Source organism: Sciurus carolinensis, chromosome 10 (genome assembly GCF_902686445.1).
Source record: "Sciurus carolinensis chromosome 10, mSciCar1.2, whole genome shotgun sequence".
Taxonomy (NCBI): domain Eukaryota; kingdom Metazoa; phylum Chordata; class Mammalia; order Rodentia; family Sciuridae; genus Sciurus; species Sciurus carolinensis.
In genome coordinates this window covers 96,679,966-96,705,788 of record NC_062222.1, presented here as the reverse complement: position 1 = coordinate 96,705,788, position 25,823 = coordinate 96,679,966, and the positions used below count along the sequence as shown (strand labels likewise).

Genomic DNA, 25,823 nt, shown 5'->3' with positions numbered 1-25,823 from the left:
GTGAGTGAATGAATGAATGAAAAGACAGCATATTTTATGTGGGTAGTTGAGCATGAATTGTGAACTATTAGTCTGAAACAATTACTATTGATAAGAGGATTTTGTGTCCTGATTGATTAAGCTTAGATCATATATACTACACTAATCAGGGTGTGTTCCCAAAACTGACGTGGGGTGGTGGATATTAAGTCAAAGCCTTTGCAGTGAAAAAAAGCCTATGTTTTATAAGCTTGACTTTTTTTTTTTAATTTATACATGACAATAGAGTGTATTTTGACATATTATACATATATGGAGTATAGCCTCCCATATTTGTGGTTGTACATGATGTGGAGTTTCACTGGTTATGTATTCATATATGAACATAAGAAAGTTATGTCTGATTCATTCTACTATCTGACTTGATAGTTGTCTTGAAATTACCTTGGACTTCATCTCCATGTTAAGGAATAGATGATTAGATCTTGATTCTCCTTTTGGAACACATACTTTATAATTGACATAACTTGCTGATTTGTTACTCTGTAGAAGATTTTAGAACATTTTTGCTTCTGATAAGGGCATCAGGAAAAGACAGTCTCTTTTTCTAGTGGCAGAAATATATTGATAGACATGTGTGCATGTTTGGTTCCTGAACTCTTATACCATCCCAGTCTTAGTAAACACTTGCCCTCATCAGATAGTATGTCTCTAAAAGTAGATGTCGAGGCTCTTGAAAATTCTCCTGGTGCTACGTATATTCGGAAGAAAGGTGGAAAAGTTACTGGAGATAGTCAACCAAAGGAACAAGGGTAATGTTTTTCTAATTAAAAACATTTCTAAAAATATTCTGTAATGCTGATTTTAAATTCTATAAAGAATGAAAACTATATCTCATAAAAATGCCATGTAAATAAAGCTTAAATTCCATTTATTTCTTTTCTTTCTCTTTCCTTGTGCCCAGCTCTTACTCCTTATTTCCACCCTGGTTCCTCCATCTCAGAACTGATCACTGATACCTTTTTGTGTATCTTTCCAAATATTTTTCTTTGTGTTATACATACAGGTGGATTACAAATATTTTCCTTAAACTGGTTTACTTTTTGTTTTTTCCAGAATTATTTTGTTTTCAGATTTTCTTACATTTAATTTAAAAAGCCTTAGAGATCTTTGATGTATTAAATGTAGACATATTTTATTATTTTTACTTAAAATATTCCATTGGAGGCTGGATTTGTGGCTTAGTGGCAGAGCACTTGCCTAGCATATGTGAGGCACTGGGTTTGAGTCTCAGCACCACGTATAAATAAATAAAATACAGATCCATTGACAACTAAAAAAAAATACTTAAAAAAATTCCATTGACTGGATACTATCTACTTTATTTACGTGTAAATTACTGATGTGCATTTAGTACATCATTTAGCATATTGAACCAAAATTCAGATTTTCTGGGTGGTGGGGTACCAGGGATTGAACTCGGACACTCAACCACTGAGCCACATCTCCAGCCCTACTTTGTATTTATTCAGAGACAGGGTCTTACTGAGTTGGTTAGTACCTCGCTTTTCCTGAGGCTGGTGTTGAACTTGTGATCCTGCGTCAGCTTTCCGAGCTGCTGGGATTACAGGCATGTGCTACCATACTCGGCCAGATGGTTTAATTTACTCATTGGGAGGAAAGATAGCCAACTTCATTTACTTAAAGGAATTCACGGGCTGGGGATATAGCTCAGCTGGTAGAGTGCTTGCCTTGCAAGCACAAGGCCCTGAGTTCGATCCCCAGTACCGCAAAAAAAAAAAGAAAAAAAAAAAGGAATTCACAGTCTGACTCTCCTTTGTTACCATCTTAACACAGGTAGTAGAAACATATAGTAAAATGTTTGATTCTAGCTTTGATTCAGAATGAATAAAGCATGAAAGATATCAAACACTTCTCCAGTTTTGTGACTTTCATAATTTTTTATTATCTTCCCTCTTTTAAAATGCCTTTTGAAATTTTTTCCTCATAAAAAACAAATTCAGGGCTGGGGATAAACCTCAGTAGTAGAGCAGTTGTCTAGTATGCATCAGTTTGATCCCCAGCACTGCACACACACACACACACACACAAAGAAAAAGCAAGAATATATGATTAATATGATTGACTTCTTTCATTATAAACTGTAATTAAAAAAAGCATTATCATCCTTATAATAACTTTTTAAAACTGAAATAGGAATTAAAGCCTCAAAAATGTTACATTATTCCAATTCCATTTCATTCTATTTTTAAGATTTACTAGAAACCCCAAAATAAAATAAATTGAAACTAGGTCTTAAATGGATTTTCAAATACATGTGTAAATATTTTCAGTATTTTTTTCTCTTTGCAAACAGAGTTGGGTAATTACTACTAAGAATACACAGTTTTTATCTAAAACTTTAGTTTTCTCTTAAATAATCAGGATATACATAGACTTTTAAACTTTAAAATTTCAGCATAGTATTTTCATTAGGCATTACATTATTTATCTTACGCTCAACTTTTGAATGCAAAAGTGTAGTTTTTTTTTGAAGCTACACTATGAATGTATATGCTAAGTGTTGAACAAAAATAAAATCAGACCAAATATATTTAAACAATAATTGCAATCAAAGGTTGTGTGTGCTATGATGTATGGGATATAAAGGAGCATGCCACAGGGAGTAGCTCTTGCTTGGGATGATGGCAAGTTAGGAGCAGCTTCATGAAGGCACCATTTGTGCTGATTCCAAGGATGATAAGATGGGCAGAGTGTGAGCAAAGGCAGAGATGTAAGAAATAAAAAAGAACCTTTGAGAAACGGTATGTATGCCCTTGCAGAATTTAGAATATTATTTCAGTCAGGGTGAGAGATGAAATATTAAAGTATGGTACTACACATTGCATTTATTATTCTTTATACTGAAAAGACTTCCATAATTGAATGACTTATAGAATGAATTGGCAGGAATTGTTGCTGTCTCATCTTTTCAGTTTACTGTTTCATAGTTCTCACAGAAATATATCACTTGTGAATACATACAGGTTTTTTAAATTTCATCTTCCTCTTTCACTGTAGCTTTCAGAATTTTTAATTATTTTGAAGTGTGCTTAACAGAGGTTTTATTTACTTTTTTAAAGTTAATAGACTCACATGATTCAAAAGATAGGACTTGGGGTGTAGCTCAGTGGTAGAACACTTGCTTGGCATGCAACAGGCCCTGGGTTCAATCACTAACAATGGAAAAAAAAAAGGGAGAGAGAAAGCAATGAAGATTAAGAAAGTGCAGAGTGAGTAAAAATCTTCCTTCTGTCCCTGTTCAGCCTTCTCCTTCCCAGGGCCATGACCAGGGTAACTTGTTTTAAATATCCTTCCAGAGATAGTCTTTGCAGTTATTTAAATGTTCTGGCAAAGAGCTTATTGATTCTCTAAGTCTTCCCAAATGTAAGGTTACTTACCAAGAGGTGTTGCAGATTTTCATGTTTGTGCAAATTTTTACCTGTTACATTTTCGGTACTACTCAGATACTATTTAGAAGATAGTACAGAAAAGAAAGGTAAAGCCAGATGCTGTGGTACATGCCTATAATCCTAGTGACTTGGGAGGCCGAGGAGGAGGATTTCAAGTTCGAGATCAGCCTCAGCAACTTCGTGAGACCCTGTCTCAAAAAATAAGAAGGAATGGGAATGTGGCTCAATGTTTAAGCTTAATGTTTAATCCCTGGCATACACACACAAAAAAATTATTATTATTTCAACATAATTGTTGTCTGTTTTCTGCAAACATTTCTTATCTGTCTTTTCTAAACTATCTTCCAGAAGTTATACTGCCTGAAATGTGATTGAATTTAACCTGAATTAATATTACAGCTTGTTTGTTAGTTTTGATGAACTGGTACCAAGTCTTAAAAATTATGAGGGCTGGGGGTGTAGCTCAGTGATACTCAGAGCCCTTGTCTAGTATGCCTAAGGCTCTGGGTTTAATCCCCAGCACTGCAAATAAATAAATATGATTAAGTGCCCAGTTTACTCTTTTGCACATACTTATGTCCATAAATATTTTAGCACAGTGATGGTAATGATTTTTCTTCTCATTTTAGACAGGGAGATGTGAAAAAGAAGAAGAAGAAAAAGAAGGGTAAGCTTTTCAAGAATAAAAAACAAAACAAAACAAAAAAAAAACCTTTAGATTGTTTTCTACAAAATAAAAAAATTGAGTTTATCCCTAAATAGAACTTTGTGGACATAAATGTGCTGCCCTCACCTCTGGTATTTTTGAATACTGACTTTTGTCTCAACTATATCTACAGTTTAATTTTATTAATTTAAAAGAGTATAACTGAAGTTGGATTGTCTAAACTTAGATTGTTGCCATAGTCTTTTTTCATTGTGACTGGGAACTTAACATAACTGCCTGAGTTTTTTATTTATTTTTTATAAGAAACAAAACTTTTACCAGCTTCCAAAATTTTTTGATAGTATTTTTTTCACCTATTTTTCCTTCTAATGTTTTTATGACCATTTTAGTAGAAAGGGTACACAAGCTAATGTTTGCATTCAGTCTACTATCTTTAATTTGAAGTTTTATTTATTTATTTTTTTTTGTCATAGTACTTGGAAATGGATAAAATTCAGTAATTACTTCTTTTATGTATTATTACCAAAAGGAAACAACTGATAACATAGGTAGAAATAATACGCAATATCACTTTCTTTTCTATTTTTGTGATTTCCAGATGAACATTTTTTGAAACTTGCAAAATGGTAGTACTTATTCTAAAAACAAAGTAAACAAGCAACAAAAAAAGCCAGTGATGATATATTTGTCTAATATTATAGAGTGTCATAAAGAGTGGAAAATTCTCTGCTACAAATGTGTAATCCCAGAGATGGTTACTTAACTTTTTTGTATACTGAAATATACATATAATTACGCACTTAATGCTTAATGAACAGTTTTATAAAAGGAGTATGAACATAATATTATGATAATTTGTTTCATTCCTCTACACCAAATTATGAAGAATGTTTTTCCAAATTATTAAATACACATGTGCCTCATTTTTAACTCTTTTGTATAACTTACTATAGTATAGATATGATTTATTTAATCTTTCTCACTGATCAATAATTAAGTTATTTTGCTATATTAACATTAAAGAGAGTGTTCTTGTATAACTTTGTGGCTCATGGACTTCTGCAGGATAAATTTCTAGGAGTCTATAAATGATGGGTGTTGTCAAATTAAATTGTTCTCCATAAAGGCTATACCATTATATACTTCTGCCAGTGGTGGTTGAGTGTTTGTGATCATTTCACCAAAACTAGGTGTTACTGCCTTTAACACGTTAGTCCAATAAGTTTTGTTACCCTTCTCATTTTTAATTAGTAAGATTGAGCATCTCTTTATATGATTAATGATTTTCATTTTCCCTGGCCTACCCTAATGATAACTACCCATTTTTTCTTGAGCGATTTGCCTATTGATTAGCAAGAACTCTTTCTATATAAAGGATGTTAATATACTGTTTTATAGAATATACATTTTTTTCTATTTTTCTTAAAAAATATATTCTTACCAAACTTTAAAAACTTTATATAAAGCTGTGAAATCTCTTTTTTTAATAGCCTCTGGATTTTATATTATACTTAGAAAAGAGGCCTTTTCCTTTGCTAGATCATACAAATAAAACTTTCTCAGAACAATTTCAGTTGTAGTGTTATTTATTCCCAGGCATAGATACACATTGTATAAACACACTGTCTTGAAACTATTATGGACATATCCCTCATTTCTTTATTACTTGTTACACAGGAAAACTACCTAAGAATTATGACCCAAAAGTTACCCCAGATCCAGAAAGATGGCTACCAATGCGAGAACGTTCTTACTATAGAGGAAGAAAAAAGGGTAAAAAGAAGGATCAGATTGGAAAAGGGACCCAGGGAGCAACTGCAGGGGCCTCATCTGAACTGTAAGTCATGGCTCCATAGTAGAAGTCACTCTGAACATAGGCTGTTGGGCTGGGGATATAGCTCAGTTGTTACAGTGCTTGGCTCACTTTGTACAAGGCTCTGGGTTCAATCCCCAGCACCACAAAAAAAAAAAAAAAAAAAAAAGTAAGGAAATAAAGAACCTAGGTTGTTTTTAGATTGATTGAAAGATATTAGTGAGAGTTCGTTAGTATATTTTAAGTATGAGAAGTATACAGTCATATATCCTTGATAAATGTTTACAATATATAAAAGAAAATATAGTTCTGGTTTGAATATGTTATGAATACTAAAACTTTGATTATATTATAAAAATTAAATATTTCTTGTTTCAAAAGGAAACTACACTGAATCATTTAACTCTAGATAAACTAGAAAGATTAAAGATTAAAAATGTTATTTATACATAGAATTGTAGGTTATTTATTTTTTAAGTTTCTGAAAATGGGCATGTATGATATATTTTTCTTTAGTTACATAATAGTAAAAATGTTGTTTAAAGCCAGTTATGGTGGTGCACATCTGTAATCCCAGCTACTTGGGAGGCTGAGGCAGGAGAATTGCAAGTTCAAGGCCAGGCTGGACTATTTAGTGAGAATCTGTTCCAAAAGGTTGGGTAGTTAGACCATCCCTGGGTTCAATCCCTAGTATTCTAAAAAGAAAAGAAAAAGGATAAACAAGTGGAAAATTGTTAGATATAGAAAGTAAAACACTTGTACATACCCTTTTCCTTTGTTGAATTTATGAATGACCAAAATATTTCTGGTCTGATTTCAGGGATGCCAGTAAAACTGTGAGCAGCCCACCCACCTCCCCAAGACCTGGCAGTGCAGCAACAGTCTCTGCCTCTACAAGTAACATCATACCCCCAAGACACCAGAAACCTGCAGGGGCTCCGGCAACAAAAAAGAAACAGCAACAGAAAAAGAAGAAAGGAGGAAAAGGTGGCTGGTGATAGAATGTCCTTGTTGCGGGCTGTTTTTAAATTAGTCTCAGTGATATACTAGGAACATAATAAAGGTAACCAGCAAGAAGCACAGAACTGCTCCCTCTTATATCCACATATTTTCATAAAATAATTTCTTTTGCATCAAATAGGAAAACACCTTTCTCAAACTGCCTAGTCAGGTTTAGCCATTTGTACTGCCAATGATTGCACAGGTTATACGGACTGGAGATGATCGGGCATTTACCACCTTGATATCTGTTGCACCCTTTATCTTTGCTGATTCGACCTTTTTTCCATTTCACAAATAAGTCATGTTATCTGAGGTTTCCCAGGATTTAAACAGAAACTGTTTCTTCTGTTTCTACTAGAGTATGAAGGCACTTATTGCTATTCAGGTCCCACTTTAAATTATGTCTTAGTTGGCCTTAGGAGGCTGAAAGTGGAATCTTCTGAGCATTCCAGGTATTCAGTTAGAAATATCATGTGATAAGAAAGGGACCTTAGCAAAACACTAGTGTTCTTCACTTAATTAAATGAGTGACCACAGAGAGTAAATGTTTTAAATAATTTTAACCATAAATTTTGTCATGTGATACTAGAATATGGGATAGTTTTCTTATATGTATATGGCTCCTTCGTGCCCCTTATTTCCATTCTCAGATTATGTTAATACTGATTTAGCACCACTCGGTAGTATCTCAAGAATATATCAATGTTGCAAGAAAAGTGTCTTTGTGTTCCGAGGTCAGATGGGTTTGGACTTTCTTAATCAGGAAGATTAATAGCCCCTATCAAGAACATAAAACATTGACTTCATTACATAGACAGGAAATCAATACCAAGCAGTATTAAGATCTAACAGAACTGTTTGGCCCAATTAATAGATACTCTGTGATGACTTTGCTTTCGTTATAGGTTTTGACCATTCATTACCTTTCTCTAAGTAATGAAGTCTTTTACAATCAGTTTGTGGTGTGAATGTTGCTCTTATCTTTCCTTGCTCACAAGCCACTTTCACATTCAACAGCTGTGAGACACTCATTGGGGTGCCTCCCCTTGTTTAATATTCATTTTATGCTGCCCAAGTATCATTTATTTTAGCCTTGTATTTCCTTGTGATCAGATTACTCTGTCCTTGTTAATAAAAGTGCTGGTGTGTTCGACTGAACATATCTACTGAAACTTCCTTGAAGAATTTCTAAAAAGGCTTTCCATCTTTGAAAGATAGGAAATGGAGTGCTGCCTTTCTCTTTAACATCAGAATCTGCAGTGGCATCTAAACATGAGGTCTTAAAATAAGAATGATTTATTATGTTATACTTTTGAGCTAAACAGAGAATAGTTTCTTGGTAAGAGTGCCAGATATTTATTCCTTCTGAATATATACCACATTATAGGAATGATTGTTAGTAAATCTCTTAATTAGCATTCCATTAAATTTCTGTGGTTAAAGATAATCATTTTTTTTTTTTTTTTTTATTAACTAAGCAACAGAATCTTGGTGAAAATTATCCATCTTTGAAAATTTTGACCTAAGGCACAACAGTGAAATTTACAGTTCTCTATTTAGTCATTGTTATTGGCAGCCATTGGTATTAGTCATTGCTAAGCGACTGAAATTTCAGTTCAAATAAATAAGTTATTGTCAAATGAAGTGTAAACACCATCTACCTTGACTTTCTGGTAATTATTTCCTCTTTTGGACAGGCCTTTAACCAGTGACATATATACTTTGTATATACATGTGTGTATGTGTACATTTATAAGAACCAATGTGGATACATCCATTCACTGTGGCACATTTTAAAATAAAATATTCTAGCAGTGACTATTCTAGCATCTAAGAATTTTCTTTCAAACAAAGTATCTAAAATTGTCTCCTGCCCCTGCCAGCAAAGCCAGAAAACAAATCTAATGGGATTGAGGGAACCCAGTTTAAACTCCACTGAAAATTTATCATGTTGGATATGGGTATAAACAAACAGCATTTGAAGTTTTTAATCAGCTTTTTAAAGAAAACTCTGAACAGCTAACCTTAAAAATCATTGCATCACTCAAGCCTTCTGGAACTTGCTATTCATTATTCCTTACAAGCCTATCTGAAATTGATCTGATGAAGAAAAATCAGTTAATGGCATGTGTAAACTAATTTTTAACTAATCAGTTGGTAGTGCTGGGGATGGAATCCAAGGCCTCCTACATACTAAGCAGTTGCCTTACAGCCCCCACACCATCTCTGAAAGTTCCATCGGGTAGATTAGACTATTTTGCCTGCCGACATCGGGCTTTGATACCTGGACCTTGCAAGCAGCCTGGGTCCTGGCAGGGTACTTAATTTCCGGAGATTTTTTTCTTTTTTCTTTTTTTAATCTAAACGCAACCGGAATTTAAGACACACTGTTGTCTTTAACCAACAACCCTGGGTAGCAGGCAGCCTTTAGATTTGATTAGTGGAGTTTACTCGGACCGGGGGTGGGGGTGGGGGATACACAACTAGCTTTCCTGGCTTTGGTTGTGATCTGAGGGAGGACGATGGCGCTGCAGGCGTCCTCAGGGTTGAGGATGCTGGCTTGGGATTGAAGCTAGAGATGTCAGCGGCTAAGATCGCTCTGGATCCTACTTACGTGGAGAAGTTTCTGAGGCACCCTGCCCAGCCCCGGGAAATCGCGCCACGGTGCACCCTCCTGGGCAAGTGGCACCTAGGGACGTTTTTCTGGCAGCGACGATTCGCCCCATCGCTCTCCCAACTCTTGGTTGGGATCTCTGGGTTCCTCTGGGTTCCTCTGGGCTGGGCTCGATCCACCTGCTAGAACCCCCGCCCTTTTCAACTCCATTCGGGGTCCCTCCTCTCGACCCCCGGGCTAGGTGAATCAACTGCCAGCCGCCCTGGGCAGGCCCACTAGTGCTAAGTGCCAGGCCGCAGGCTGTGCGCGTTGGGACTAGCTGCGGCCACGGTGACCACGCGTGTGGCCTACGCCTTGTGGACCTACGTCTCCGCCCTGAACCCCCTGAGGGGGCCACACCTGCCGGGACCAGAGGCTGCAACTCCTGCGCGCGGGCGCGCAGAGGAAAGGAAGCGAACAGACTGGGACGGTGGAAATGGAGAACATGAAGAAAGGGAAGGCTAAGGAGGTGGCGAAGGAGAAAATTAAGGGGAAAGGTAAAGAAGAGAGAAGGAAAGTGGTGGAGAAGGGGAAAGAGAAAGGAAAGGAAGACTTTAGAAGAAAAGATAAAGAGCAGGAAAAGAAGAAAGTTCAAGGGAAAGAGACAGCGAACGAGAAGAAGCAATTTAAAGGAAAACCAGAGATAGAGAAGAGCAGCAGCACCTCGACAGCCATCCCTCTGGAGCCACCGGTTGAAAACCAGGTACCTGGGACCCTGGCCTCCAAGGCCATTGTCGGCTCTCAGACCCCGGCGCTGGCTCTGTTACGTCCGAGCCCCGCAGACCTGCGCAGCAGGGAACCGGGCCTCAACAGGGTTTGAGGATGGGAGGGATCGTGCCAAGTGACCAACGTCGCATTGCCCTCCCCTTCTCCCCTGCCTATCTTCACCCCTGTGTCCTGCCCTGTGTCTTAATCGATTCTAGTGTTAAGGGACCAGAGATCTTGACTGGTCTTCACGACGACACAGGGAAGGACCTTTTGCTTCTGTTAGACATTCAACACCAAGCTCCCAGACCATCTGCCGACACAGATACCAGTCCCGGACCCTTCCTGCGCTCAGGCTCTTTCAGCTGAATATGTCGGCAGCGGCAGGGTTCTTGAATTTATGCAGGATGTGTTTGGGGGCTCCCTGGCTTTTTTCTGTAAGGCACTGTGGTTACTGCTTGCAGACCACCAGCGCTCAGAATGGAAGGTCACACATTTTTAACTGAGAGGTGTGGGAACCCAGGTATTGTGAGAGCTTGATGGGCTCTATGTTTCTGGGTCTCCTTGGGTCCAGAGCCACTTTTTGGTTCTGAACAGTTTTAATTATTAACGGAAAAATTTTTTGAGGGTTTTTCTATTTATTACAAAATTCGTTATACAAATAAAGCTGACCAGAAGGTCTAAAAACAGCCCAGACTCTTCCAACCCTCACCCACCTGTAGGTAAAAGAAGAGCCACAGTCCTGCCCACACAGAGGGGAGCCCTTCTCAGAAGAACTGCCTGTCCTCGGAGGGTTCAGAGTCGAGAGTCCAGCAGCAGAGAGGAGCCCAGTGTGTGTGGACAGCCCCTTGAAGCAGCCCTTGGTCACAGCTGCTCAGGTTGGGTAGCAGCTTCAAGTCTCACAGTTCTCATATCCCAAGTCAAATCGAGGAATGGAAATAAAGGGGAGGGGGGGGGAAGCAAAACAAGAGCAGAAGCGGGAAGAGGGAGCCTGAAGGGGGCTGTAGGTGGGGAGGACACATGGGGTGGGGGCTCTTGAGGGGTTGGCCATTTCTTGACTTGGGTGGCTTATTAGGATGTTCACTTTAAAATGATTCTTTAAATTGTACATACATGTTATATACTTTTCTGTGTGCATGTTATGTCTTAAATGTTTTTAAATGTTAGAAAAAAAAAAGGCAAAACCTCAACAACTTAAAAGGCTGAAAGTTATTAACGGAAATTTGATATTTTGGTAAAACACAGGCTACATATATCTATATATATGGCTAAAGGATTAACTTTTGTCCAAGAACAGATGGTGTTTGGGATCACAATTTGCATCTGAACTCTTGATTTATAACTATCTCAGCTTTCCCTAGATGGTGATAAACACAAGGAAGCCTACGATTTATTTTTTAAAATTTATTTCTTTTCGGTGCTGAAGATTGAACCTCAAATTTCAGTTATATGCTCTTGTCACTGAGCTATATCCCCAACCCAGAGTTTGTATTTTAGACCAAAAATATAAACAAAATTTGTAAAACATTAGTGAGTGCAGAATTTCTAGATAGAATGGGCCTAGGGGTAGCAATGTGGTTGGAAAAGGAGTAGGGAACTGTTTTTAACTCCCAATGTTTCAAGGACCTAGTATGCCATTATTTTAGGAATTACTAAGAAAGAAAATAATGCTGCCAACCAAAATATGACATACCATAGATTTTAAAGACATCCTATTTTCAGAGATGTTAAAATGTGGGTGGGGGAATATGCCTCTTAGAATTAATAAAGTATGCTGAGTGAGGCCCCCAGTGGAGATGGTGGGGGAACACAATCCATGCCCTGCAGCCATTTCTTGGTGCTGCTATTGCTTTAAAGCATGCAATTTAAAAACATTTAATGAAGTCTCCTTTGTGCATTGTCCCTCTTCCTTACCCTAGCACTTTCTCAGAATGGCATTTTAACATGTGAATGTAGATGGAGAGAATGGGAAAGGACATATGTAGGAATGGAGATAGAAGAGATTCATGAAATTACCATTCACATTTGGAGCCATCAAGAATTCACTCTAGGGACTGGGGCTGTAGCTTAGTGGTAGCCTAGCTGGTGAAAAATAAGTAACTAAAATATTGTGTCAATTTATATATATAGGGGCTGGGGATATAGCTCAGTCGGTAGAGTGCTTGCCTTGTAAGCACAAGGCCCTGGGTTCGATCCCCAGCACCCCCAAAAAACAAATATATATATATATATATATATATATATATATATATATATATTTTTTTTTTTTTTTTTTTTTTTTTTTTTTTTAAAGAATTCACTTTACCAAACATGTATGGCCTTTAAAAATCATACCCTTTACTCAAATACCTATTGGGGCAGAACTTAAAATGTCTTACTTTCACATAGATTTTTTTTTTAAAAAAGAGGTGACTACAGACATTCTAATACTGTTTAAGATCACTTTTTTTTTCTTCTAGAAATTCAGTCTAAGTCTAATGTCAACATTTGGTGTTCAAGCAGAATGAACATAAGATTATTGTTATTTCTAAACCAGTGCCATTAACAACAATTGCTAATATTTTATGTATTAAGCTGTTTAGGAAATAGAATGGAATTCCTCTGAGCATTCTGGCTGCATTGCTGCTCATTTATTACTCTTTAGTGTTTGCAGAGTAGAGTCTGTATCTCTGAGCACTCTTAACTCTTAACAGCTTGCCCTTCTGATCCCTCAGTCAAGGGCAATGAAAATTAAGGCTGGCATGTTTATAGAATGCTTCCAGTAGTTTACTTCCAGTTCACCAGGTTTTAACAATAGGTTTTAAAATACTCATTTATTATTGGAAATGTTTTAACAATTTCTATAATCTTAGCCTTTTCATTTAATCATGAGACTTAAAAATATACATTAAAAATATAAGAGGGGAAACTTACCCTAACATTTTATAATCAAATTATCTACTTGTGAAGAAAACATAGATTAACAATAATATGAGACCTTAAATGCTTGCATGCTGAGTGGTACAGTAGATGTGTGCACCATGGAGGTCCCAAGACCCGGAAAAACAAACCAAATTCTGGTACAGTTTCCAAAGGATGTGAACAAGAATTCTGGAAATCAACCCTGAGACCTGTAGCACCTTCCATAAATACTGGGGTGTGTGTGTGTGTGTGTGTGTGTGTGTGTGTGTGTCTGTGTGTGTCTGTGTGCCTGTGTGTAAGAGAGAGAGAGAGAGAGAGAGAGAGAGAGAGAGAGAGAGAGAGAGAACAGGAGTTGGGGGACGGAGAAAGTGTATGAGATTAATAGTCACATAAGTAGTAATGGCTAATTAGAAAACTTAAGGTGATTGGTGGTTTGGTTTAGACCTATAAAATGTGAAGTTTGCTCTGGTTGTCGATTCCATGATTATTATTAGGTCTTAATACAGGCAGGCACATTATCAGGAGTCCGGAAAACAAGGTCCTGATGGAGTAGGTTTATTGATTTATCTTTTGTTTCACAGGAGAAAAATAAGCAGATCCTAGTGCTAGGACTGGATGGCGCAGGGAAAACCAGCATCCTTCACTCTCTAGCTTTAAACAGAGTCCAGCATAGCAAAGAACCCACCCAAGGTTTCAATGCTGTTTGCATCGACACTGAAGACAACCAAATGGAGTTCCTGGAGAGTAAGCTCTATTTCCTCATTAGTTATCAGATAGCATTTTCTTTTATCTTAAGCCAGATGTGGTGTTATTGACTGGATTCTTGTGATGCTGGATCAGATTTACACAAACTTTTGGATGCATGTGTGGTTTAATACTGAGGTGCCTGCCCTGGTGAAGGAGTTAGGAATCACTTTCTGCTTTTTAAAATTTTCTTCTTTTATGCAGTGATGGAGACAAAGGGGAGTTTAAGAAAGGCTTTAGCATGCCCTCCTATAATCTATAATCAGCCTCCCTCTTCCCACACTACTGCAAATAAACATGCAGCCTAAATAAGTACAGTGTGCTTCTTTCTCTGCAAGTGAAATTATAGACAATCCCCAAACCTCTTCTTCCAACTAGATGGCAGTCCCAAAGTCCCTACTGTGTACCAATTCTGGAGTCATCACCTTGCTAAATGTTGCTGTGCCCCAAAGTTGGGTCAGGTCCCTTGTCTTCTTTCTCTCCATGTTTTACCACTGAGCTACATTCCAAGACCTTTTTATTTTGAGATAGGATTTCCTTAAGTAGCTGAGGGCCTTGTGGTTTTCCTGCCTTAGCCTCCCAAGTTGCTGGGATTACAGGCATGCACCACTAACTATGTCTGGCCCTCTTGTCTTTTCTTACACTCTCTCCTTGGACGACTTGATCCATCTTCATGGCACTTAATACTATCTATATTCTAATGACCCTCAAAATTGACCTGTCTAGCCCAAACATATCCAATTGTCTCCTGACATCTCTATTTGAACATCTAATTTACCTCTCAAACAATGTGGTTAAACAAAAAATGTTTGATTTATCCCCTATCTGTTCCTTTACCTAGAATTTACTGACCAATAAGTGACTCCTCACCCATCAAGTTTCTCAAGGCAGAACCTGGGAGTCACCCTTGATTCCTCCTTCTCTATCTTTGCCTTCAGTCCACAAGTGAAACATTTTGAGTTTTTCTATCTCCAAAGTGTAACTAGAATTTATCAGTGACATCTTTTCCCACTGCCTACATGAGTCAAAACCTCTCTCACAGATTCCTCAGATTCCTGCAGTCATCTTTTTTATTTTTGCTTTCGTCCATTTGTGAAGAGCAATATTTTAACACATACTTGCTAACTTAAAACTCTTCATTGAATTATCTGGGTGCAGTGGTGCATGCCTGTAATCCTAGGGACTGGGGAGACAGAGGCAGGAAGATTGCAAATTCCAGGTCAGCCTCAGCAGCTTAATGAGGCCCTAAGCAAGTTAGTGAAACACTCTCAAAATAAGAAACACACACACATACACACACACACACACACACACACACACACACACACACAATGGGTTGTGGGGCAGAGCTGAGGATGTAGGTCAGTGACTAAGTGGTCCTGGGTTCATTTTTTTTTTTTTTTTTTTTTTTTTTTTTGCGGTGCTGGGGATTGAACCCAGGGCCTTGTACTTGCAAGGCAAGCACTCTACGGACTGAGCTATCTCCCCAGCCCAAACAACAACAACAACAAAAAAAAAAAACCAGAAAACAAAAAACAACCAAAAAACCCCAAACCTTCAAAAGATAGATCTGTCCATTTTTAAATAACTCATGGTTCAAAGATAAATCATTATGGAAATTTAAAAATAATCAGATCAAGTGATTGCTAAAAAGAACAATGACAAAATCTATTGGTCAAAACTGTCATGCCAAGAAAAATGATGCATTTAAAGAAATTTATAATCTTAAATGCTTATAGCTGAAAAAAGACAACTTAAAACTTATGTTAAATATACAATGTAGATTAGAAAAGAACAACAGACTAAAATCAAAGAGGATAGAAGGAAAGAGATTATAAAGAAACCAATGAAATTAATTACAAAGATACAGTAGTAAAGAGAAGAAAGGTCAAAAGTTAGTTCTTAGAAAGATAAACAAAATAGACAATCTTCTGATGAAATTTATCAAGGGAAAACTAGAAAGCACAACTAATGTCTTATATGAAAAAAAGATGTCAAGAGTATATTTACATTTGTGCTAATAACGTATATATTTCAAAAACAGATTCAAGAAGAAATAAAACTATTGGCCAAATTATATTGCTATATTGCGTACATGTACAAATTTGTAAAAATAAATCACACCATTATGTACAACTACAGAGCATCAATAAAAATGTGGAAGATAAGAAAAAATAAGATACCGAATAATTTTAAAAATTTAAAGATATGAAATCACTAGCTGAAACTCACTCTATAATGAAAACACCAGATCAGTTGATTTTATAGGTGAGCTCTACCAATCTTAATCTTCCATAAATTCTCCTACCCAATAGGAAAAAAAAAGTAGTCTTTCCTACAGTGAAGTCACTATAACCAAAGCCAGGCTAAGAAGTATAAGAAAAGGAAATTCATTAGCATAGATGCAGAAATTTGGGGAAAAAAAAATGTAGTAAATCAAAACCCAGTTAGTATATGAAAGAAACAATGTATCATGACCAAGCCCTGCTTTTTCAGAAACAAAAAGTAACTTTAACCTTTGAAAAAATCTATAAATGTCATTTGCTACATTGTTAACTAGATAAATATATATGATCACCTCAATAAAAGAAAAAAATGCAAAATTCAATTGTTTATGATTTAAAAACTTTTTTAAAATTTAAAAAATTTTCTTAATTTAAAAACATTTTTATTTTATTTGTTCTAATTAGTTGTACATGACACTAGAATGCATTTATCCATTTTATAGATCATACATAAATGGAGTATAATCTCTCTTTACTGATTATACATATTGCAGGATCACGTTGGTCATGCAGTCATACATGTACATGAGGTAATAATGTCTGTTTCACTCTACTATTGTTCTTTCCCCCATGCCCCTACCCCTCCCTTCATTCCCCTCTACCTAATATAAAGTAACTATTCTTCCCTATCCACCTGCCACTCTTATTGTGAATTAGCTTCCACATATCAGAGAAAACATTCAGCCTTTGGTTTTGGGGGCTTGGCTTAAAAATTCTTAATAAGCTAAAAATAAATGGCAATTCCTTAAACCACCAAAACTTCAGAACACAGGATTCCTCAACATAAAGTATTAGAAGTATTGCCCCTTGAAAACCAGGTCAAACGAGCATTTTCATTCAACATACAGAAGGTCCAAGTCAGTTCAACAAAAAGAAAAGGCATTAGGATGAGAAAGGAAGAAATAAAATAGATCTTGTTTATGAATGATGTAATTTTCTTTAAAGGAAACCTAAAAGACCCTTCAAATTACTTTAAAAAGTCAATTACGTTTCTGTTATCTAGCAACATGAAGAAAATATGATTTTTCTTTTTTCTGGTTGAACCTAGGGGTGCTTTACCAAAGAGCTACTTCCCTAGTCTTATTTATTTATTTATTTATTTTTATTTTGAGATAGGGTCTTGCTTAGTTGCTTAGGGCCTTGCTAAGTGGCTGAGACTGACCTCAAACTTGCCATCCTCCTGCTGGGAGGATTCCCCAGTTGCTGGGATTGTAGGCGTGCCCTACTGTGTATGACTTAGAAAATATGATTTTAAAGAAGATACATTTTCAATAGCAACAAACATAATTTCTGTATATATATAAAGAGAGAGAGACAATTTGCAGATGTCATTTTAAAACACTGAAAGAAGATCTAAATAAATGGAGACATAATTTTCATTGATAGGAAGTCAGTACATAAAAAAGATGTTAATTCTTCCCCAAATTGATGTTTAGAAATAATTCAATTCCAATCAGAATCCCAGTAAGACTTTTTAAGAGTTTGAAAAGCTACAACTAAAACTTACATGGAAGTATAAAGGTATAAGAAAAGCTGGGCACTCTTGAAGAAATGAGTAAGAAGGGTAGCCTTGTTCTGTCAAATATCAAATCTTACTATAAAACTTTAAAATTAACATTGTGTGGTATTGGCACAGGAATGAGCAAAGTGACCAAGTGTACAGAGCAGAGTCCTCTGGGGAAAAGAGAGGTTGTTTTACAAATGGTGTTGGGACAACACGGGAAAAAAGTGAAACTGGTTTCCAGCCTCTTTATATACATATGTATGCATCAAGTTCAGATGGGTAAAATTCCAGTGTAAGAAGCTTTGTAAAGAAAATAGAGAATATCTATGTCTCCATGGTAAAGATGCAGAATACAAAACAGGATATAAAAAGCAATAACAATGAAGAAAGAAGAGTAAATTGAACTACATTAAAATTGAGAACTTCTGCTCAACTTTTTTAAGATGCCACAAAATGAGAGAAATACATGCAACACATATAACCGATATATGAACAGTATCCACAAAATATTAAGAACTCTTATGAAAAAATTAAGACAAATAAAAAATATTTCATATGAAACAAATTAGAAGTAAACATGAAAAAAAGGTTTAATGATCATTAAGCAAAGGAATTTAAATTAGGCATACACACACGCACACACACACACACACACACACACACACACAATCTGATAAAACCAAGTTTTGAAGAGAATGTAGATCCAAAGGAAATTTACTGGTTATTGGTGGAATATAAATCAGAACCAGCCACTTTAGAAAACAATGTGACATAGTTGGCCTTCCTTTCACATAAACCCATACCAGGAGACAAATACTAAAGTGTTGACAGCAGCATTGTTTATGGTAACAAGAAATGAGGAATAATCCTAATGTCCATGGACATTTAAATTGTGTTGAAGTCATCTAAATTGCTTAGAAGTTTCAAAATTTTAACAAATGAAAACCACAAAATACTTAGAAGAATGACTAGCCTAGATAGATGCAAAAGAAAACAAGAGAAAGGCAAATTCTTTCCTACTAGTGTTTAAAATGACTTTTTTTAAGTTCCTGTTACAGATATAGTTTTCTATCAAGGGCTAGATAGTAAATAATTTGGGCTTTGTGGACCACATGGTCTCTGTTGTAACCACTGAACTGCCATTGTGGTGTAAGAGTTGCCACGGACAATATGTAAACCAAAACATGTTATGTTCTGATAAAATTATTTGTGGGTACTAGAATCTAAATTTGATATGATATTCATAGTCATAATATGGCATTTTTTTCAAACTTTTTTTTTTACATTTTAATGCATTAAAAAAAAAAAACTTTTTAACTTGTGAGCTTTACAAAAATAGGTGGTTGTCTAGATTTGTACATCCAGCCATAGTTTGCCAACACCTATCCTAGAAGAAATGTAAAAGCTAAATTCATTGTGTATATTATCATTACCAAAAAGTTTCCTATAGGAAGAATCAGTAGACTGAAATTCTCTAATCTAAAGGCATTTTTATCCTAAGAAAAGTATTCCTGAATACCTTAAGATCATATTCTCTCACAATGCAATATTAAAAAGAGAAATTAGTTCTGGGATTCTGACAAAGGAAAAGAATTATGCAAGTGAGGGTAGCCAACAAATTCAGTCCATTTAAAAATTATTTTAGAGTGACATGTGCTTTAACCTACCACCTTTAACTATTTTGGTAGTGTACTCCCATTGATGAACTTAGTGGCTGGTGAGTCTGCTATGTATATCAGGATCAGGAGACATTCCCTGTAATATTTACTATCTGCACACTGATCCTTTCTGATTCCAGAATGAATGATCCTCTTATGAAGGGTAGTCATTCCTAGTGGCTAACTGTTTCCTGGTAGTATCTCTCTGATTGCGCTCAGAATTGGGTACCCTCTAACAAGTGGAATTTTGTCAGAACACCTATACAGTGTACCCTGCCTGCCTCTTGGTGGATGCTCATGTGATTTGTTGGTGTCTTCTTCCTCTACTGTTCTCTGTAGTTGGTGGCAGCGAGCCTTTCCGTTCCTCCTGGGAAATGTACCTGCCGAAGGGATTGTTGCTGATCTTTGTGGTGGATTCAGCAGATCACAATCGCTTACCTGAAGCCAAAAAATATCTTCACCAACTAACAGAAGCAAATCCAATCCTTCCTCTGGTTGTGTTTGCACACAAACAGGTAAAAATCTGTGCAAATATAAATCACGCTCAATACGTTTCTTATTAATATGAGAAATGCCCATTTTTAATAGCTAGATATTCAGCAACATGCTGTATATTCAACTTGATTTATTAGATCTCCTGGTTTATAAACTGCTTGAGTGTAATGAGTGTTATTAATCTTTGTGTCACTTGAAGTACCTAAGTATACTGCTTTGTGCATAGTAGGAATTTAACAAAGGTATATTGAACTTATTTCAATAACCATATTAATGGTTGAATTGAACACAATATTTGAATGACTTGTATGTATAAAGAAATAGTTTTGTTTCAAACCAATTAGATTGACCTGAATTTATTTCACATACACATTCAAAATATTCCATGGGGAAATTGGAATGTAAAATGGTGTAGCTGCTATGGAAAATAATATTGTGGCTCCTCAAAAAATAGAGTTCCCATATGATGTGGCAATTCCACTTCTGGGCATATACCCCAAATAATTGAAAGCAGGTACTCAAATAGCTATTTACATACCCATCTTCATAGCAGCACTCTTTACAGTAGCGAGAAGGTGGAAGCAACCCCAGAGCCCATCCAATGATGAATGGATAAACAAAAGGTGGTACATACATACAATGGAATATTACTTGGCCTTAAAAGGGAAGGCAATTCTGACATATCACAACACAAAGATGAACCTTTAGGACATCATGCTACATGAAATAAGCCAGCCACAAAAGGACAAATATTGAAAATTCGGCTTATTGAGGCTCCTAGTAAAGTCAGATCCACTAAGATACAAGGTAGAATGGTGGTTGCTCAAAGCTATGAGAGGGAGGAATGGGGAATTATTTGATACTCACAGAGTTTCAGTTTAGCAAGATTAAGAGAGTTTGGGTGATGGATGGTGGCGATGGTCACATAACAATGTGAATGTCTGATTGACCTTTCCTTTAGTGTAGTTCCTCCCTTTGCTGATTTTCATTGTTTTTTTTTTTTTTTTTTTTCATTTTCTCCTCATGGAATATTTTTCTGAGAATGTTCTGTAGTGCAACCTTTCTAGTTGTGAATTCTTTTAACTTTTGTTTATCATGGAAGGTTTTTATTTCATCTTCAAGTCTGAAGTTTAATTTTGCTGGATATAAAATTTTCAGTTAGCATCCATTTTCTTTCAGAACTGATATATGTTATTCCAGGACCTCCTGGCGTTGAGGGTCTGGGTTGAGAAATCAGTTGAGATTCGAATTGGTTTCTCCCTATATGTAATTTGAGTTTTTTCCTCTTGTAGCCTTTAAAATTCTATCCTTATTCTGTATGCTAGTAATTCTCTTTATAATTTTGGTGTGGGTCTGCTGTAATTTTGTAATTTAGGGTCCTGTAAGCCTCTTGTAGTTGATTTTCCATTTCATTCTTTAGATTTGGGAAGTTTTCTGATATTACATCATTGAAAAGACTGCGCATTCCTTTGGTTTGTATCTCCATGCCTTTGTCTATTCTGATAAATCTTAAATTTGATCTTTTCATGTTATCCCATATTTCTTGGAAGTTCTGTTCATGACTTCTTACCATCTTCTCTGTGTGGTCAACTTCATTTTCAAGAGTATATATTTTGTCTTCATTGTAAGAGGTTCTGTCTTCCAAGTGGTCTAGTCTGTTGGTCATACTTTCCATTGACTTTTTAATTTGGTTTATTGTTTTCTTCATTTTGAGAATTTCTGCTTGATTCTTTTTTTTAATCTCTGCCTCTTTATTGAAGTATTCTTTCACTTCCCCTATTTTCTCTTCAATACCATCCTTTATTTTGAAGATCAATCTAACTATGTATTTTCTAAACTCCTTCTCTGACATTTCTTCTACTATGTTGTCTACGGATTCTGTTGTTGGAACATCTTGGCTTGTTCAAGACACTTCGTTCCCTTGCTTTTTAGTTGTGCATCTTCTCATCTAACTGTATGGAGCTGAGGCAGTACAGATTCTACCCTGTAGTCTTTTAGTGTCCCCAGTACCTTAGACTTTCAGTATCTCACAATTCTGGAGATTGGGAGGTCCTAGGTCAAGGCGTTGTTCCTGTTGAGGACCCTCTTCCTGGTTTGTATATGGTCACCTTCTTGCTGTATCTTCACATGGCAGAGAGTGAAGACTTCTATTTTTAATTTATTAATACTTTCTTCTGTGATTTGTGTCTCTTCATCAAATTAAATAAACAAAGTCATTCATTGTCACATTTATAATTTTTGCTGGGTCTTAATTAGAAAAGGTTTGTATATTCTAGTTTGTGTTAGTTAGCTTTTCATCATTGTGACCAAAACACCTAACATGAACAATTAGATGAGGAAAAGTTTATTTTGGGCTTTAAGTTTCAGAGGTTCAGTTCATGGTCATCTGAGCTCTGGAATCAAGGAAAAGTAACACCTCACAGTAGAAGGGCATGGCTGAGAAATGCTGCTCAGTTCATGACAACCAAGAAGTAGAGGGAGCAAGTGAGGAGCCAGGGACAAGATATAGTCCAAGGTCACCCCTCTAGTGACCTATTTCCATAGCCACACCCCACCAGCCTACAGTTACCAGCCAGTAGTCCATTTAAATTGTTAATAAATCAAATGGATTAATCCATTAATGAGGTTACAGCTCTCATAAGCTAATTATTTCATCTCTAAACATTCCTGCATTGCCTAACACATGAGCTTTTTGAGGGACACTTCATATCCAAATCATAACAAGTTCAACTTATCTTTTTTTATATTCTTTGGCCAAAATATTTAGTCTATTATTTTAGCTAAGTTCAAGTTATTATGTAAAGGTTTTCAAAGAAATCATCTTCTTTATCTTTACTCTTTGCATTATTAACTCTATTAAGGCCCAATTATATAAGTGTGGAATAAACCCTGTATTTATACCTTATGTGTTATATCACCCACCACCCTTCTCTTCCTATTTTTTCTACTCCAATTCCATTAGTGAACTTATTTAATCTGGGACATCACCCACATGTTACTGGAGTCATTAAAACCCTTACAAGAATTATTATAAGATGATGGACCAAATAAATTCAGGTTTCAAACAAGTCAATGATATATTGTGACTACCAGCACTCAGAGGGTAACCACTTCCAACCAGTTACTAATTGCAGCACATCATGGAAAGCCTTCCAGCCTCCCCGTGGTAGAATTTGATAGGTTTGTATTGATATAGGAAGAAAATGACTCAGTATTGGATTATTTTTAGAACTGTAAAACTGTTCTCCTGGTCAGGTGCAGTGGCACTCACTGTCATTCCAGCTCCTCAGGAGGCTGAGGCAGGAGGATTGCTTGAACCCAGGAATTTGAGACCAGTCTGGGCAACATAGTGAGGCCCCCATCTCAAACAAAACAAACAAACAAACTAGCAAACAAATAAAACAATACTCTAAAGCTTAAGAAAGTGCTGTGAAATAGCAAAAAGCCAATTTTTAGAATTTGCAGTTTTAGAAGTGAAAGTGCCAAAATTTTTGCAAAGTACTGAAAAACAAAAGGGGATCCAATATTTATCAAAGGAAAAATCAGAGACCTTTTGTCTAAATACTTCTGGATGCATGAGAGGCAGAGGAGTATGTTTGGGTCTTGCCATTTTGACTCTAGGAGTTTGATTCTGGCATGCAGCATAAGTCCAGGTGGCTCTCCCTAAGGGTTTCTGTCCCTGCTACATCTCTTCGCCTCTCTGCCTGCTCTCGGCCTCCCTCTCCTACCATTCTTGTTCTCAATCTGCTCCCACCCTGGTCTCTTGTCTGTCTCTCTCTACCTCCCAAAGTTTGATCCAAAATTATTGTTCATTGGAAATATTGACCAGAAAAGAAAGTTCACAATGGCTAAAATCAGAAATATATGATATGAACAAGAAATAACTAATGAATCAAATTCCTTTTGATAAATGTAAATTTGTTTTAACTGATCCTGTTGAAAGTAATCTTTTTTTTTTAATTGTAAACAAATGGGGTACAACTTGTTTCTCTGGTTGTACATGAAGTAGAGGTATACCATTTGTGTAATCATACATTTACATAGGGTAATGGTATTTGATTCATTCTGTTATTTTTTTCCTTCTCCCCACCCCTCCCACCCCTCTTTTCCCTCTATACAGTTCCTCCTTCCTCCATTCTTGCCTCCCTCCCACCCCCCAGAAAGTAATCTTGAATTAAAAATAGTGATGGGGCTGGGGATATAGCTCAGTTGGCAGAGTGCTTGCCTCGCATGCACAAGGCCCTGGATTCAATTCCTAGCATCATTAAAAAAAAATAGAAATGGCTCTGTTTAGAAAATAAAGTATTAGGTATTAGATTGGCTTAGCTTCATTCCAGAAAATACTTTGATAACACATAAATGCTGGCATAATCTGGGTACAGCAGTGTACATCTGAAATCCCAGCAACTCAAGAGGCTGAGGCAGGAGAATCTCAAGTTCGAGGCTAGCCTCAGCACCTTGGTGAGGTCATAAGCAACTGAATCAGATCCTGTCTCAAAATAAAATAAAAAGGGCTGGGAATATGACTCAGTGGTAAAGTGCCTCTGGGTTCAATCCCCAGTACCACTCCCCACTCCCAGTGCTGACATAATTCTGGTGAAAATATTTATATTCAAACATCTACTGGTATCATCACAATTAGGGCCACAATATCCTCTGTATTAAAATGGGGAAGTTGGGGTTGGGGATATAGCTCAGTTGGTAGAGTGCTTTCCTTGCAAGAATGAGGCCCTGGGTTCAACCCCCAGCACCGCAAAAAGAAAAAAAAAAAAAAAAATGGGGAAGTCATTGAGAGCAATAAATAAAAATAAGTCTATATATTCCAAAGGATTAAAAAATAACTGACTTTTTCCTATTCTTTTTCCATTCTGGCTGAAGGATCTCGAAGCAGCCTATCACATTACAGATATCCACGAAGCTTTAGGGTTATCTGAGGTAGGAAACGACAGAAAGCTGTTCTTGTTTGGAACTCAAGTGACCACAAATGGCTCAGAGATACCGTCTACCATGCAAGATGCCAAAGACCTGATTGCACACCTGGCTACAGACATGCCATAAGCAGGACGAGGCCCACTGTATGACTCACCACGTTAAATGTCATCAGGGAATGTTGAATGGCAGGCTTGAAGTCAAAGGTTTCCACTTTCAATTAAAAAATAAGACATTTCCTGTTTTCTCAATGCATGGCATATATACAAAGATAATGCTAATTCATTACAGAGTATCTATGTATTTAGACTTTGAACTTTAAACACATTTGTAGCTGGGTGTGGTGGTGCACAACTGTAATCCCAGTAACTTGGGAGAATGAAAGAGGAGGATCTCAAGTTTGAGGCCAGTCTGCCTGTCTCAAAATAAAAAATAAAAAAGGACTGGAGTTCAGTGGTATAACACCCCTGGATTCAACCTACAATACTGAAAACAGCCAACCAAACAAAAAAACGTATTTTATTTTATTTTTTGGAACCAAGGATTGAACCCAGGGGTGATTAACCACTGAGTTACATCCCTAGTCCTTTTTATTTCTTATTTTGAGACAGGGTCTTACTAAGTTGCTTAGGGCCTTGCTAAGTTGCTGAGGCTTCCTTTGAATTTGTGATGCTCTTACCTCAGCCTCCTGAGCTGCTGGAATTACAGGTGTGCGCCACCGCACCCAGCTAAACATATTTTATTTTATTTATTTTTTTGCGGTGCTGGGGATCGAACCCAGGGCCCTGTGCTTACAAGGCAAGTACTTTACCAACTGAGCTATCTCCCCAGCCCTGAACGTATTTTTAAAAACGGTGTATTTGAAATGAATTAGAATTTTTTTTATTTTTGCAGTGCTGGGGTTTGAACTCAGGGCCTTGGATATGCTAAGTACATGATCTTCCACTGAGCTCCACCCCCACTCCTGGAATTAGGATATTTAATCAACAAAAGTAAAGTGAATGTTAGCACATTT

At 36.6% G+C, this 25,823-nt stretch overlaps 2 protein-coding genes and 1 non-coding gene across 3 annotated transcripts in view; all 3 read left to right on the top strand.

The window, feature by feature from the left end:
• Srp72 (signal recognition particle 72) overlaps positions 1–8,753 on the top strand; it is a 30,623-nt gene extending 21,870 nt beyond the window's left edge. The window contains 4 exon segments of the mRNA XM_047566557.1: positions 654–791; positions 4,082–4,119; positions 5,797–5,956; positions 6,753–8,753. Coding sequence (XP_047422513.1) covers positions 654–791; positions 4,082–4,119; positions 5,797–5,956; positions 6,753–6,930 — 514 coding nt within the window. The 3' untranslated portion in view covers positions 6,931–8,753.
• A 3,674-nt stretch (positions 8,754–12,427) lies between these two features.
• On the top strand, positions 12,428–12,500 carry Trnat-ugu (transfer RNA threonine (anticodon UGU)). The gene has a single exon. It is a non-coding gene; the product is annotated as a tRNA-Thr (tRNA).
• Positions 12,501–13,636: 1,136 nt separating this feature from the next.
• On the top strand, positions 13,637–25,167 carry Arl9 (ADP ribosylation factor like GTPase 9). Its single transcript, XM_047566558.1, has 3 exons — positions 13,637–13,937; positions 19,724–19,899; positions 24,758–25,167. The coding sequence occupies exons 1-3, from the start codon at positions 13,922–13,924 to the stop codon at positions 24,935–24,937; spliced, it is 372 nt and encodes a 123-aa protein (XP_047422514.1). The 5' UTR covers positions 13,637–13,921; the 3' UTR covers positions 24,938–25,167.
• Positions 25,168–25,823: the final 656 nt, after the last annotated feature.